Below are 13,877 nucleotides of genomic sequence, written 5' to 3'. Positions count from 1 at the left end.
CCGGTCACTGTAGTGGACGTTTGTTTTTGTCTGTTCAGCACTTTCATTTGGTGACACTATGGTTCTGATGGGGCTGCAATCATAGTGCCCCACTGCCCTGACTAGAGACTTGTGACCTAGATGTAACTGGTTATCAGCCTAGCCCCCAGCCTACAGTGACTGACCCTAGAAGGAGCATCTGACTCCAGCTAGACCAAGTAGAAGCTTTCTCTAGGATGGAGATATATATATATACACACACACATTTTTTAATAGGCAGTGGATTAAAACAAAAAAACACCTCTTTCCTCTCGGGACATTAAAGTCAGATGATGTAAGCCTGGAACCATTTGTGCCTGCCCTCCCCTGCAGCTCAGAGGAAATCCATCTACAAGAGCAGATAAGCAGCCAGTATGTACTTGAGATAATAGCCCTGTTGACATTTGAGTTCTTCCAGTGCCTGATGTCAGTTTTACTCCTAGACATTTAGTCACAGTTCTTTTTTTTCTTTTGATTAAGCTAATTAGAGTTCCACTCATCTTTGGCAAACTGATATATGGTAATTAAAGGCAGGAATGTTGGGGCCAGCCGGGTGGCACAGCAGTTAAGTGCTCACGTTCCGCTTTGGCGGCCTGGGGTCTGCCGGTTCGGATAACAGGTGCGGACATGGCACCACTCATCAAGCCATGCTGTGGCAGGCGTCCCACATATAAAGTAGAGGAAGATGGGCATGGATGTTAGCTCAGGGCTGGTCTTCCTCAGCAAAAAGAGGATTGGCAGCAGATGTTACCTCAGGGCTAATCTTCCTCAAAACAAATAAATAAATAAATAATGGCAAGAATGTCAATGTACCAAAGACAAGCCAGTTTGCCTGACTCCTCCATACTTCCCTTCTCTCCAGCTTATGCTGACAGGGCATCAACCCTCCAACGGCAGCCCTCAGGTTTTCACCATAACCCTCACATCATAGCAACTTCTAGGTTTGCCCTTGCCCTACTAAGCTGTGATGAACTCAAGTGCAAAACCTAGCACGGCACCTGCCATATGATCACCAGGCTACTGACCTCACCCAGTATTTCAAACTAGGAAGAAATCTTTTTATCGTAGGGCTAAACAGGGCATGTCTCGTGATTAGTCAGTGCTGGAGAAGTTCAATGCAGCCTCCCCACTGGCTCCAAGGTCACCAAGTGAAAGAGAAAGCTCCCAACAGAGCTCCACCTCACCCCACCCCAAAGAGGAACCATTTAACCAGTTGGCGCTATATGGGGCAACCAAACGAAAGTGCTACGAATCCAAGGGGTCCTCACAAACCCAAGTTACTGTAAACACAATTGGTGTCTGACGTGAAGCAGCGGCGCCGGCCGCACAGCCCCTGCCGCACGCCTGTAGGATCCTCAGTCAGCACTGCTTTGTGGGGCAGGGAGAGCGGACACACTCAAACCCCATTACCATGACCACCCCAACACCGAGTTATCCCTCCCCTGAGATACCTTATTTGCCTTGCCAAGCCCAAATCTGTGTCATAAATCTCCCCATATTAAAGACAGAGAAAGAAAAAAAACACAGGTAACATGGTGCTGTGATCTTTATTCCATTACATGACCTTACAACTAAAAAACAGAAACGTGCATCTTTTAATATACTAATAGCATCATCTCATCCCATTGCACTTTTTAAAAAGTATATTAAATTTTAAAGCCATTCAAAAATGGTCTAGGAGAAAGTACTTTTAACAATTTTTTTAAAGAAAAAGAAATCTGAGAGGAAAACGTGTATATATTCAAGATGAATATTAACTCCTTTTGAGGTTTAAGTCCACAACAGGATTTACCATCTAACTTGGAAAGTCTGGGAACCAAACGCAACCTTCCCTTGGTCACAAGGACACTACACGTATATTTTAGTTCTGCCACATGAAATTCTGTCCCACGGAAGAAATATTTCTTTTAAAATCTTTCTGCCCCTAGATCTATTTTGAAAGGTTCCTCATCTGGGTACTTTTATCTCCAGTTTTCAAAGTTATGATCCTCTCCTTCCTTTCTGTTCACTATCTTTATTATGGCTTAAGGTTTTCGGGGCATCAAAGACTTAGGGGTTCAAGTCACAGTGCTGAATTTTGCTTTTTAAAAGAAAACTTTCAAAATACTTTTTTTTAAATCCTAATTACATCTGTGAGTAAATAGGATACTTGTACATTCATTTTTCAGAGAAGGCACTACGACATCCTAATTTACAAAAATGGCTTTAAGGAGCTTAGATAACCCTGTACATTAAAGACATCCTTATTACTCTGAACACTGTGAACTCTGTGACTGTATCTGCCAGTGGACTCCCTACTCTGAGCCTCTGGTAAAACTGTCCACTTGCCTCCAGACAATACTGAATTGCACTTTCCCATCCACGGAGCAGCCTCTCTCCCCGTGGTCTCTGAACCACCTGCGATGCTGTTTATAAAAATGGTGAGTTCAGGGCGACAGCCCAGACCAACTGGGGCAATCCCTGGGTATAAAGGCAGGAGTTTGAATTTTTTTAAAGAAACCTCCCAGGTGAGTCTTACGTACTCCAAGGCAGATAAGAACCACGACCCAAAACACAGCTCCAATATGACTTAATGTAAGGAAAACCATTTAATTGCAGATGGTCTTTTACAAGGGGCTTATTAATGCCATTTACAAAAATCACTTTAACAAATAGTCTGTACTTTTTTGTTGTTGTTAGCTGGTCTTCATCATGCCTTTATTCCTTGACTAAAATTTGGTTGGATATAAATGTAAGAGGAATGATGTAGCCCATGTTGGCTACCTTAGATGACAGCCATCCTAATCATCCTCAATTACATTTCAATAACTCTATGGGAGAAAAAAGTTCTATGAAGACTTCCAAATAAGTTACATTCCAAAAAGAAAAAGTTCTGGGGAAAAAATAAAACTATTTGTTCTCTATCGCTTTTGCCTGGAGTTAAATCAGCCTGCTTAACTTCTCTGTAACTCATCCATCCAGACACACTCATCCAAACTTGCCCTATCCAGACACCATTGTTAAAGGGCAGGGGGGAATGCTGGGTACGACCTGCCAAAGAAGCATATTGCCAGGACAAGGCAGTTTCTTTGTCCGTTTATTTGTCTGTCTGTCTAAAGCATTTTACTTCACGTGAGTAAAAGAGAAAGAACGAGTAAAGGAAAAACAATCTTCACAGGCAACGTTACGCAGTATAAAGTAGGTGTTAACACACGACCCTCCGTGAACCAACAGGTTTCTCGGTACACTGCTGGACGGGGTACAGACTGAAGGCGTTCCATCATCATACCTGACAGTTTGCCCTCATTCTGTCTACGAACCAATATAGAAAGATTTCTCAGTGAAAAACTCTGAATTTTTATTCTACTATTTTTACCATAAGAACTGGAAATTCTTAACTAGAAGTACTAAAAAACTTAACATTTAATTTCTCCTGAAATGAATTCTTTCCATAGAAAGTTTTAAAAACTTCCTTTTCTATGTTACTAGGATCATGCCCCATATATGGTTGGGAATGTGCAAATTAAGAACGCTTGCGTGGAAAGCCCACCCAGGAGTGGCAGAGCCACAAACACCAGCAAACACTTGCAGTCTGGGCTCCTCAGTCATGTCCTTGACCCACAGATTAAAGGCTGAGTGAAGTTAAGAGGTAAAAGACATTCTTTCAACCCAGTTATAAATCTCCCCAGGACTACTTACAGCCAGCAATGGGAATGCATCTTCTATTGAAAAAGCTGATATAAAACCACCAATTTACTGTAAAAGCAGAAAAGAGCCAAAGAAAACCCATAAGAATCCTCACCGAGAAAACTTTACACACACTTTCCAGAGGCAGAAGTTGTTAACCAATAAAGACAAAAAAATAAGGCTTCCCTGGGGTAATTAAACCAAGTTATTCCTTTAAGATCAAAACAGAAATGGTGAATTTAAACAGTAACTAAACCCTAAGATTTCATTAAATTATACGTTATCACATTTTTAAATTTTAAAAAATCTAATACTTTTGTATTAAAATAAGTTTTAGACACATCATCCTTTCCTCATCATTAAAAGTAGGGTCACTTTAGACAATTATTCTGAAATCTATAAATGTGCTTTAGAATGCATTAAAAGCTAAGAATCTCAACATCTGTAAGGCCTTTAGCTAATAAGTACGAACCTTCAGGAAGAATGAGAGGCCACCTAAAAATGTACCAAAATTTCAAAACAAAGCTTTCAATCTAACAGTCAAAGCTGAGCATCACCGATACGTAAGTCAACAGTTTTTAGAACAAGATGAAATTTTTCTAAAATTTAACAGCGACTAAATAGAAAAACAAGAACTTCAGGGCAAGATGGTATGTAAATACAAAAAATATATAAAATGCTTGGAATTAATTCAGGACTTATAAAAATACTTGCGTGGTAAAGTGTTAAAGTGGTCAAAAGAAAATTCTTTGATAAAGAGATTACATACTAGCAGACTTACTTTCTTCCACCTTCCATTCATACTTCACGTATGTAGAATTTACACTGATTTTGCCGAAGCTTTCCCACCTCCCTCCCACAACAAAAATTAAATTATCTTAAGAATTAAGGCTCACATACCTGAATGTTTATATACATATTTGCAGGCAAGTTTTATGAAGTTTTAAAATCCACAATAATTCACCATTATAAATCAAAGGAAAAGGCAACTAATAGATAAAAAATTTTTATCACACAAGCAAGGTAAATAAAAAAGAATTCTTAGCTACTTCTAAGGCTTTGTCCATGTTTGGGTGGGACTTTGGGCCTTACTAAGCCAAAGCTATTTTAAAGCTACCAGACTAAAGCAAAGTTAAAAGAAAGATTCGCTAAATAAAATTGACAGTTTTAGCTTTATTAATAAAAATACCAGATAGTGCATAGGAGAATGCAAATAAACGTTTTGGATAAAGACCTGATTTACTGCTAAGCCACATGAAACAGGACATCAAGTAAAGGCAGTAATGTTTGGTAATGTCTTTCCTCGAATCCTTAATAAAGTTCTATTCTCATGCAGAACTCTCAAAAACAAAACTTCTCAAACGACAGCTGCGTGTTAGTGTGAGTCCTGGTGAAGACAGACACGCACAGAAACCAACAAACAGCGAATCTGACCAAGGCACAAGTTCAAGTGACTTATCAGAGGCTCACATGGTTCATTTAGATTCAAGCTTTTTTCTTAAAGTATCAAGTCATTCCTTTTATTATGACCTACTCTGGCTTTTCAAGGCATGCTTGCCTCTTTTCTAGAAAGAAGCTGGAGGAATGAAGGCAAAAAAAGAGTATGCTCCGATAAAACTGCCAGTCTGTCAGGTAAGACTTTAAATTTCAGCGTATGGTAGATTTAAATATGGTATGATTCTTCCAGACTACGTGGCAAACAGGATTCTCTACTCTTATAAGATTTCAAAAGTGTAATGGCATCATTTTCAGTCAGTCTTTAGTTCTGAAGCTTTTGCAAGTTTTGTAAACTTTTAAAAACAGAATCCTTCCCAAAAGAGTAAGGTATAAAGAACTCACAAGTTTCACCCCAAAACTGCATCTTTCATGAGGTTATCCTCAATCCCCTCCCTATCATGTCTTCAAAAGCATGGATTCAATCTTAAAAAGGCACTAAGTGGCACATAAAGGACTTAAAACCACATTTCCGTTTTTTCCTTTAGCTTTTTCCCCATAAAGTGCACAAAGCAGAGCAGTAAGAAAAATAGACAGGCTTGGACCTACATCAGCAAAGAAAAGAAATGGTCCCAACAGAAATGGAAGTGTGTTCAAGAATTTGAAGCCACAGGACAGGTCTGTTTGTTTATTAGTGCCGTGTTTCAGCTCTTCCCAGATGGCCCCAGATCTGCAATCCTCCGGACTCGAACCTGTGGCCGTGGCAGAAACCCAGAAATCAGTGGGGACTGCTCAGGTTCTTGTCGGATTCTCTTGTTAAGATGCTATTGAGTTTTTTTATCCACAGGTGGTCTCCCAACAACTGCATCCCTCACAGCAGCCTGAGTGGAATTGCCAATATGAGATGTAGCCTGCAAAAGACCATTTATGCAACACATGAGTCAATAAAATACAGCACAGCATCAAGAGAGCAGGCAGTCCTTGGGGATAAACTTTCAAAAATCTCTGTCTCCATCAGTGGTATATTACAGAAACTAGCGGAATGAAAATGCAGGGGCCAGGGGAGCCCGTGGCAGCAGCTACCTCCCAAGAGAGTCAGCTGAGCCTCTGGTGTTACTGGCATGGGGCGGGCAGCTCTCCCGGCTTCACCACAAGCTCCTAATTTAACTGATCTATTCATGCTACTCAGAAAAAGAAACCAATCAGAGTCGCAAGTACCTGCACACCTAGAGATCATGCCAGCGTCAAAAGCCATTGGCTTTTTGGAAGATTTTTTAAGGAGATGCCATCCGTTAGTAGGACCCAAAACAAAATTTTGTTAAGTTCATATTTTTCAAAGCTCTTTGATTTTCAGTAAAGTAAACTAGCCTTGGATAGGAGAGAGAATCAGACAGGAACTCTGTGTGAAGAACATGTAGTTACAATTTTCCCGTGAGGGACACAATATGTTTGCAACTTTTTTTGCATTAAGGGGCAGTTTTCAGGCATGGAAACAAGATATTAGGAATAAATATTACCATCCTAAAGAAGGATAATAAAACATAATGCCTATCAGAAAAGAAATGGCCAGGGGAAGTTTCTCATGCCTTCTTTCACTATGAAACTCTTCCAAACAGAGATATTTTACAATAGAAGCACAAACATCTATTACCAACCCTCAGCCTCCTCGTTGGCACCACTTACCTGCTCCAATACATACGCTGCACCAGAATCGATAGCTCCGCCCAGCTCACGGTACTGACCAGAATACCTGATGTACCCCCAGGTGAGAAGCGCTATTAAGAGCAGTCCAACCATACAGTTGAACAGCTGGGCCACAACCTCAAGACCAACAAAGCCGGTGAGGCCCGAGGCTATGTACAAAGCCACGATGCCCGTGAAGAGCACTGCAGGGGTCCGGAAGGTGCTGAAGACATTCTTGCTGCCGTTGTGCTTGCAGAAGTTCTCATAGAGTTCCTTGATCTCCTCCTCCAGCTCCTGCTGGTAACGAAGGCTAAAATCCTTCCCACCCATCTTCTTGGTCTTCTTAAAATGGTCTAGAGCAAGTTGTCTGAATTCAGAGTGCTTCTCCTCTAGGATGTCTGGAGACAAATAAGGTTTATCTCCCCCACAAACCTAAGAAGAATAAAGACACAATGTGTTGAAGATCCCTTCAAAAACAAGTGCCAAATAAAACAAGTGAAAACACTGAAAAGGTCAGAATATTCTTAGATATTAGAAATTAACTTTAAAATGATGACCAAGACCAACAAACTCTGAGTTCACCGCCTCTGAAAAGCACACTTTAACAGCCAGGGCAATTGATCCGTGAGAGCAGAGACACGGTAAGGAAGCCTTGTTAGAAATGGTAATGGTTAGAAGGCCCAAGGACCAGGATGACCTGAACACAGCATTTTGCCTCATCATCTTAAGAGACATTAAACAGGATCAAGTTTGGGCTTTTGAAGTCAGCAACAATGCCCAGGCTGTAGATACTTCCGAGCAAGACACATGCCCCACATACCTCTTCCATGTTGTTATAATAAATGTCCTTGGCAGAGGCTGCAGCTGCTAAATTGTTGGCTTCGGCAGTGGCCTGTCAAGAAAGGAAAGCAGAAACTATAAATCCTTCCTCTTTTAACATTCTTCCACAAATAACCAAGTCAAAATTTCTTCTCACTCTATTCCTCATTCTTCCTTTTCTTATTATCCTCCTGCTATATTTTAAGCTTTTATATAGCTCAATTTATGAACTGAAATACACTTTTTCTGCCAAATTTTCTGCCAAAAAATGTTCTTATACATAAGAATCTTTATCATAAATTAAACCTCTGAAAACATCATTTCTTTTGCTTCAATTTTTTTTCCCTAGATTTTTATTTTTTTCCTTTTTCTCCCCAAAGCCCCCCGGTACATAGTTGTATATTCTTCATTGTGGGTCCTTCTAGTTGTGGCATGTAGGACACTGCCTCAGCATGGTTTGATGAGCAGTGCCATGTCCGCGCCCAGGATTCGAACCAACGAAACAGTGGGTCACCTACAGCGTAGCGCGTGAACTTAACCACTCAGCCACAGGGCCAGCCCCTGCTTCAATTTTAAATGTAAAAAAAAAGACGTAAGTAAAAAAAAAAAAAAAAGGGAAAAAGTTTATCTTTACAACATCCATCCCAAGCTCAAGGCTTCCTTTGTGAAAATGTTTTGCTACTAAAGAAATAAACATTTGGCAGTAAACAACCTTAGGTTCAGCACACGAAAGTTGGAAAGTATATGTTTTAACAAAATAACATCTTGAAAATATCAAAATGTTGAAAATAAAACTAGTTGAAAATAAAAAACCTGATGAGTAAATAGTAAATAGGTATGTCAGGACATGCTCTACTAAAGTAGACCACAGGTAACAGGAAAATGACCTAACAAAACTGGGTATGTTTTATCTGGGTATAATAAGACAGTGTTTTCTACACTGTGTTTGGTGGGAAGACCGGCCCTGTGAGAGGCCGTTCTGTTTTAACTGCACCACCATGAGAACAGAGAAGAAAACCGGAAGGCAGTCACCCTGCTGGGAAACGTGCTGTTATCAGACCCACACAATGGGAAAGGAGACGACAGCATTCTCTTCTCCAAGGACTTGGCCTGGTGTACACAGGTCAACTCCAGTAACCAAGACATCACTGAGGATGTCAAAGAACTGCTTACCTGGAGCATGGATTTGGGGTGAGGCAGATCTTCCCCTTGGTAAATTTTAATATATGCCTTAGAACATAAACATAAAAATGATTATGAAAAATGTCACTCGGTCATATTTAATCATAGTTTAAGAAACAGTGACCATACAACCGCATTTTCCTAAGGACCTAGATCAACACCCAGGAATTAGCAAAAACACAACACACCTTTGAGTGCATGTTAGCATGTTTAGTTAACTAAAAATGTTCTCAAGCAGCACGAGCCTACCAGGGCTAGGATTCCCACCAGACTCCCCATGCACACTGGCCTCACCACCACCTGTGGGCAGTGACCATCCGCCTTGAGGTAGTCGTGTCACATCTAGATGCCGTCTCTTCCTACTCACAGCAACTTCCTAACCACCTCCTGTCCACACCAGCTTCCTTGAGGAACAATCTTCCTTTAGCCACAGTAATTACTCCTCTAAGAGAGTGCAGAGAATATCCATTTGGTTCTTGGACAGATGCTGCCCCCCAGTGGCCCACTCTTGGAAGGACACTAACACCTGAAAATGCCTCCCACCATCTCCGCGGTGAAACTTTCCCCTACACTTTAAAATACTGACATTCAAGTTAGCTTACAACCCAGATCAGTTTTGCCAAAAGTCAACATTTTAATCATTAAAACACATATTTACCTTAAAATACTCCAACAGCCCCCGACAGGTGACTTTTGAGCCATTGATCTCCTTTTCCATTAAGTTAGCAGGGTTTAACACAAATGGTATCAGTGTCTGCAACTGCTCTTTGAACTCACTGGCGATATCTGTTCACAGGACCAAGAAGAAGCAAACAATAAGCCAAACAGATATCTTCAACCCAAGTGAGCAGGAAACAGTCTTCACCACCTATCTAGCGGTTTCAACATCTTCTAGTTGAAAGGGAGGGGAGGGTCCCAGACTGACACCTTCTGGCTGGCTGGATCTCTGTCCCGATGGACGCCTGTCTCCTTAGTCCGGAGAAGAAGACGCAGGACATCCGGACCCTGGTTGTCACTCTGGGAGCTTCAGTCTCTTCCTTACCCTTTCAAGAAATTTCACTTTTCAAAGAATTTCATTAACAAGGTCTTCAAAAAATCAACTATCAACCCCTCAAGTTCTCTCAGGCCAGGCCCTTGCCACACCCTCACGCTCCCCCTTAAATCCATTAGAAACCATTATTTGTCCATTTGCCCTGTTTTTGTTCATTTTTTAATGCTAAAAGAAGTAGAAGCACCTGTACCTCATGATATTTATTACCTATTATCTCCTCGGAGGACCCCTGGGCCACCCCAAGGGAAAAGACCACTGTCTCAGGAAGGTGACAGCTTCTGCAAAGTTCCCCCAGAGGGCTCAGGAGAGCCATTACATAGAGCTCTCGCCTCAAAGTGAGAACCAGCTGGTCCAACGATGAAGGAATTAAAATACAAGGCACCTGATTTCTATAATCTAACTTCTTCCCAGGTTCCCAATTAACTCAAACCATCAACTGAACAGACAGCGGGTGGGAACCCACATCGAAGCAGGAACACATCAACACTCCGTAACCCTAATTTATAAAATCGAGACCTTATTTCATTTACTCACTGAACAGTTTCAAGCACCTTTCTGAGGCAGGCATTGTTGTAAGAGTTGGGGACAGAGCAGTACAGAAAACATAAACGGTCTCTAAATCTTTCCAATTACACATATCAACATAAAAATCTGCAGAAAAAAACTTCAGGTAACTTTTACTTCCTTAGAGGAATTACTAGATACTGTAATGACAATGTAGACTCCTGGAAAACATTCAAAACTTCAAAAAAAAAAAAAAACCATCCATAAAGCTCACCATCAGACAATTGTAATTAACATTTAAAATGCCCCCTTTCATTTTTCAGGCTCGTCTACATTGCTAAATTCTTTTTGCAGAAGATTGTACCAATTTATACCCTGCCACCAATATATGAGCAAGCAGGTTTACTACTTTCAAATACACTAGAGGTTTATATTGCTTTTTAAATCTTTACTGCCTCCATTGGTGAAAAACAGTATCCTGGGGCTTCTGCTTCTGACAGTACTACAGACTGGAGAATCTGAAGGGACCTTCTTCCTAACAAGATCCTGATGAAGATATATTCCATTATGTTGCTGGACTTGGAAACAAAAGAGAGCTGCAAGGCGCTGAGCAGGTGACAGAGCAGAGAGCTTAGTGCACATGGAGCTGTGGCTCATCTGAGGCCACTCACTGTGACAGGGTGACCAAACTCTGGGCAAAATTAACTCCTATACGAAGGTGGATCCTAGAAGGGGGCTGGAATGGCCCCAGGTTAGAAAGCCCCCAGCTCCCTGACGGAGCAAACACAAATCTTCTCTGGAGGAAAAAAAGAGATCTGAATAATGTACCCAAAGAGCAGCACAGAGAGATCTGCTGATGGGAAGTAAGGGGAAAATAAGCTAAGAGAAGTAGAATGAGAAGATTTAATACATGTCGAACTGGAGTCCCAGGAGATGAAGGGGTGCATTAGAGGCAATAAGAGAAGGGATAATGGCTGAGAAATCTCTAGAACTGATGAAATGCATGAATCCACAGCTTCAGACCACAGCTTATAACAAGTAGGTTAAACAGAAAGCAATACACCACAACATTAAAGCTGTAGCACAGCAAAGACCTTTGGGAAGCAGAGAAACGTTTTCAGAGGGAAGTCCTGCAATACAAGAAGGGAAGGTGAGCAAAGAAATAAAAAGCATCTAGGGAAAGCTAAACAAATATCATCTTATGTTATAATAATGACAGCTAACCGGCGCGGTCAAAAAGAAGACAGAACTAAGACACTAACTGGGAGGAAGTAATCCGAGCTAAACTGTCCTAAAGCTCTGGTATTATTAAGGAAGGAGATTAAGCTACTCGTTTACACTCTAAATACGTATGTGTGGTAAAATTTCAAAGATAACTAAAAGAATTTATTTTTATACAGTGTGTAACTTCCATATTAGTGGGGAAGTGGGGACTGTGGAGAACACTCAACTTAAAAAAAAAAAGACAAACAGAAGGGAAAAAAGCATAGAAAGAGTAAAACTAATAAAAAGCAAAAAGCAAGACGATGGCTTTAAAACCAAATGTATCAGGAATCAGAAAATGGACTAAATGTACCAATTTAAAAAATAGAGATTTTCAAATTGGATTTTTTAAAATCCACATATATGCTCTTTATAAGAAATACACCTGAAACACAGAGTCACAGAGAGGTTGAACATGACAGACAGAAAAAGAGACACAAATGAATACTTAGGACAACTAAGCGAGGATAGCCATGTTATTAAAGATAAAACAAGCTTAAACAACAAGAAAAAAGTTATTAGGGCTAGAGAGGGTTACTGTCGATTGCCTCAATTCACCAGAAAGGTGTAACCATACTAAACTTGAATACACTTATTAAAATGGCCTCAAAACATACGACAGAACAACAGGGAGGCAGTGACGAATCAGCAAAACAGAGGAAGATCAACACACGTGTAACTGACACTCAAGGAGACACAGATCAGTGAAGATAAAGAAAGTGACACAATTAACAAGCAGGATTTAGAGAGAAAAATGAACTGCATACTCAAAAATTAAACAAATAGCCACTCTGTTCAGCACACATGGAACATGTAAAAAAGTCTAGGTCATGAAATACATACCAGCAAAGTTCTAAGGCTCAGCATCACAGCAGTCACACGCTATCAACATACTGGATAAAATGTGTCAATAAATGTATCATCAAAAGCAGAAGTATCAGAGAATTAAAAAGTTTTTAAATTCATATATATTTGGAGATTAAAAATTGTTCTTCTAAATAAGGTGTGGGTCAAAGAAGAAATCATAAAATAAATAAAATACTATGCAGAAGTGAAAGATAATGAAAATGCCACCTAGCATAATGGGCTAAAGTGTACTAAGAGAAATTCACAGCCTTAAAAATCTTTTATTAAAAAGGAAAATTAGGGGAGCTGGCCTGGTGGCACAGTGGGGTTAAGTTCGCCCGCTCTGCTCCAGCGGCCTGGCATTTGCAGCCTTGGATCCCAGGCACAGACCTACACACCATTCATCAAGCCATGCTGTGGAGGCGTCCCACATACAAAAAATAGAGGAAGATTGGCACAGATGTTAGCTCAGGGACCATCTTCCTCAAGCAAAAAAAGAGGAAGAGAAAAGAGGCAGCAGACGTTAGCTCAGAGCAAATCTTCCTCAGCAAAAAGAAAAGAAAAAGACTTAAGGACCATCTGAAAAAAATGAGTTTAATTAATTCTATAATGAAACTGAATAAACAGCAAAAAATATTCTCACACACACACAGGCCTAAGGAGTTTTGGAGGTTTCTTCTACCACTTTCAAACACTGTTTAACGTGATGTAAACTCTTCCAGAAAACAGTGAGGAGACTACTCCCCAAGTCATTCTATGAGAGCAGGGCATCAGAACCAGGAGGTGGCAGGTGAGACTAGAAAACTATAGACTAATCTTGCTCATAAACTGAGATACCAAAATTCCACACAAAATATTAGGAAATCAAAATCCAGTGACAGATATTTATTTTCAAAGAAAAAGATAATACATCAGGATCCATTTATCCCAGAAATGCCAAGGTGGTTTAGCATTAGCAAGCTCTACATCAGAGGCCGGCCCCATGGCCAAGTGGTTAAGTTTGCACGCTCCACTCTGGTGGCCCAGGGTTTCGCTGGCTCGGATCCTGGGTGCAGACATGGCACCGCTCATCAGGTCATGCTGAGGCAGTGTCCCACATAACACAACCAGAAGGACCTACAACTAAAATACACAACTATGTACTGGGGCACTTTGGGGAGAAGAAGAAGAAGAAAAAGATAGGCAGATATTAGCTCAGGTGCCAATCTTAAAAAAAAAACTATGTCACTCATCACATTAACAGACTGAAGTAGAAAAACCACATGTTCATTTCAGTAGACGCAGAAGAAACATCTGACAAAATATCAATATATAATTTTTAAAATATTTTTGACAAAATAGGAATGGAAGGGAACTTCCTTAATATGAAAAAGGATATATACCAAAACTCTATTGCAAACATCAATAATGG

The 13,877-nt window shown here is 40.5% G+C and overlaps 1 protein-coding gene across 1 annotated transcript in view; it reads right to left on the bottom strand.

Annotated features, from left to right (window-relative positions):
* Window positions 1–1,546: 1,546 nt before the first annotated feature.
* ATL3 (atlastin GTPase 3) overlaps window positions 1,547–13,877 on the bottom strand; it is a 44,268-nt gene continuing 31,937 nt past the window's right edge. The window contains exons 9-13 of the mRNA XM_046643147.1: window positions 9,461–9,588; window positions 8,794–8,850; window positions 7,622–7,693; window positions 6,802–7,233; window positions 1,547–6,029 (exon numbers count right to left, since the gene is read on the bottom strand). Coding sequence (XP_046499103.1) covers window positions 5,943–6,029; window positions 6,802–7,233; window positions 7,622–7,693; window positions 8,794–8,850; window positions 9,461–9,588 — 776 coding nt within the window. The 3' untranslated portion in view covers window positions 1,547–5,942. The remainder of the gene's footprint in view (window positions 6,030–6,801; window positions 7,234–7,621; window positions 7,694–8,793; window positions 8,851–9,460; window positions 9,589–13,877) is intronic.

Source organism: Equus quagga, chromosome 17 (assembly GCF_021613505.1).
Source record: "Equus quagga isolate Etosha38 chromosome 17, UCLA_HA_Equagga_1.0, whole genome shotgun sequence".
Taxonomy (NCBI): domain Eukaryota; kingdom Metazoa; phylum Chordata; class Mammalia; order Perissodactyla; family Equidae; genus Equus; species Equus quagga.
Note: the sequence above shows the minus strand (reverse complement) of the source record. Positions and strands in the feature narration are given on the sequence as shown.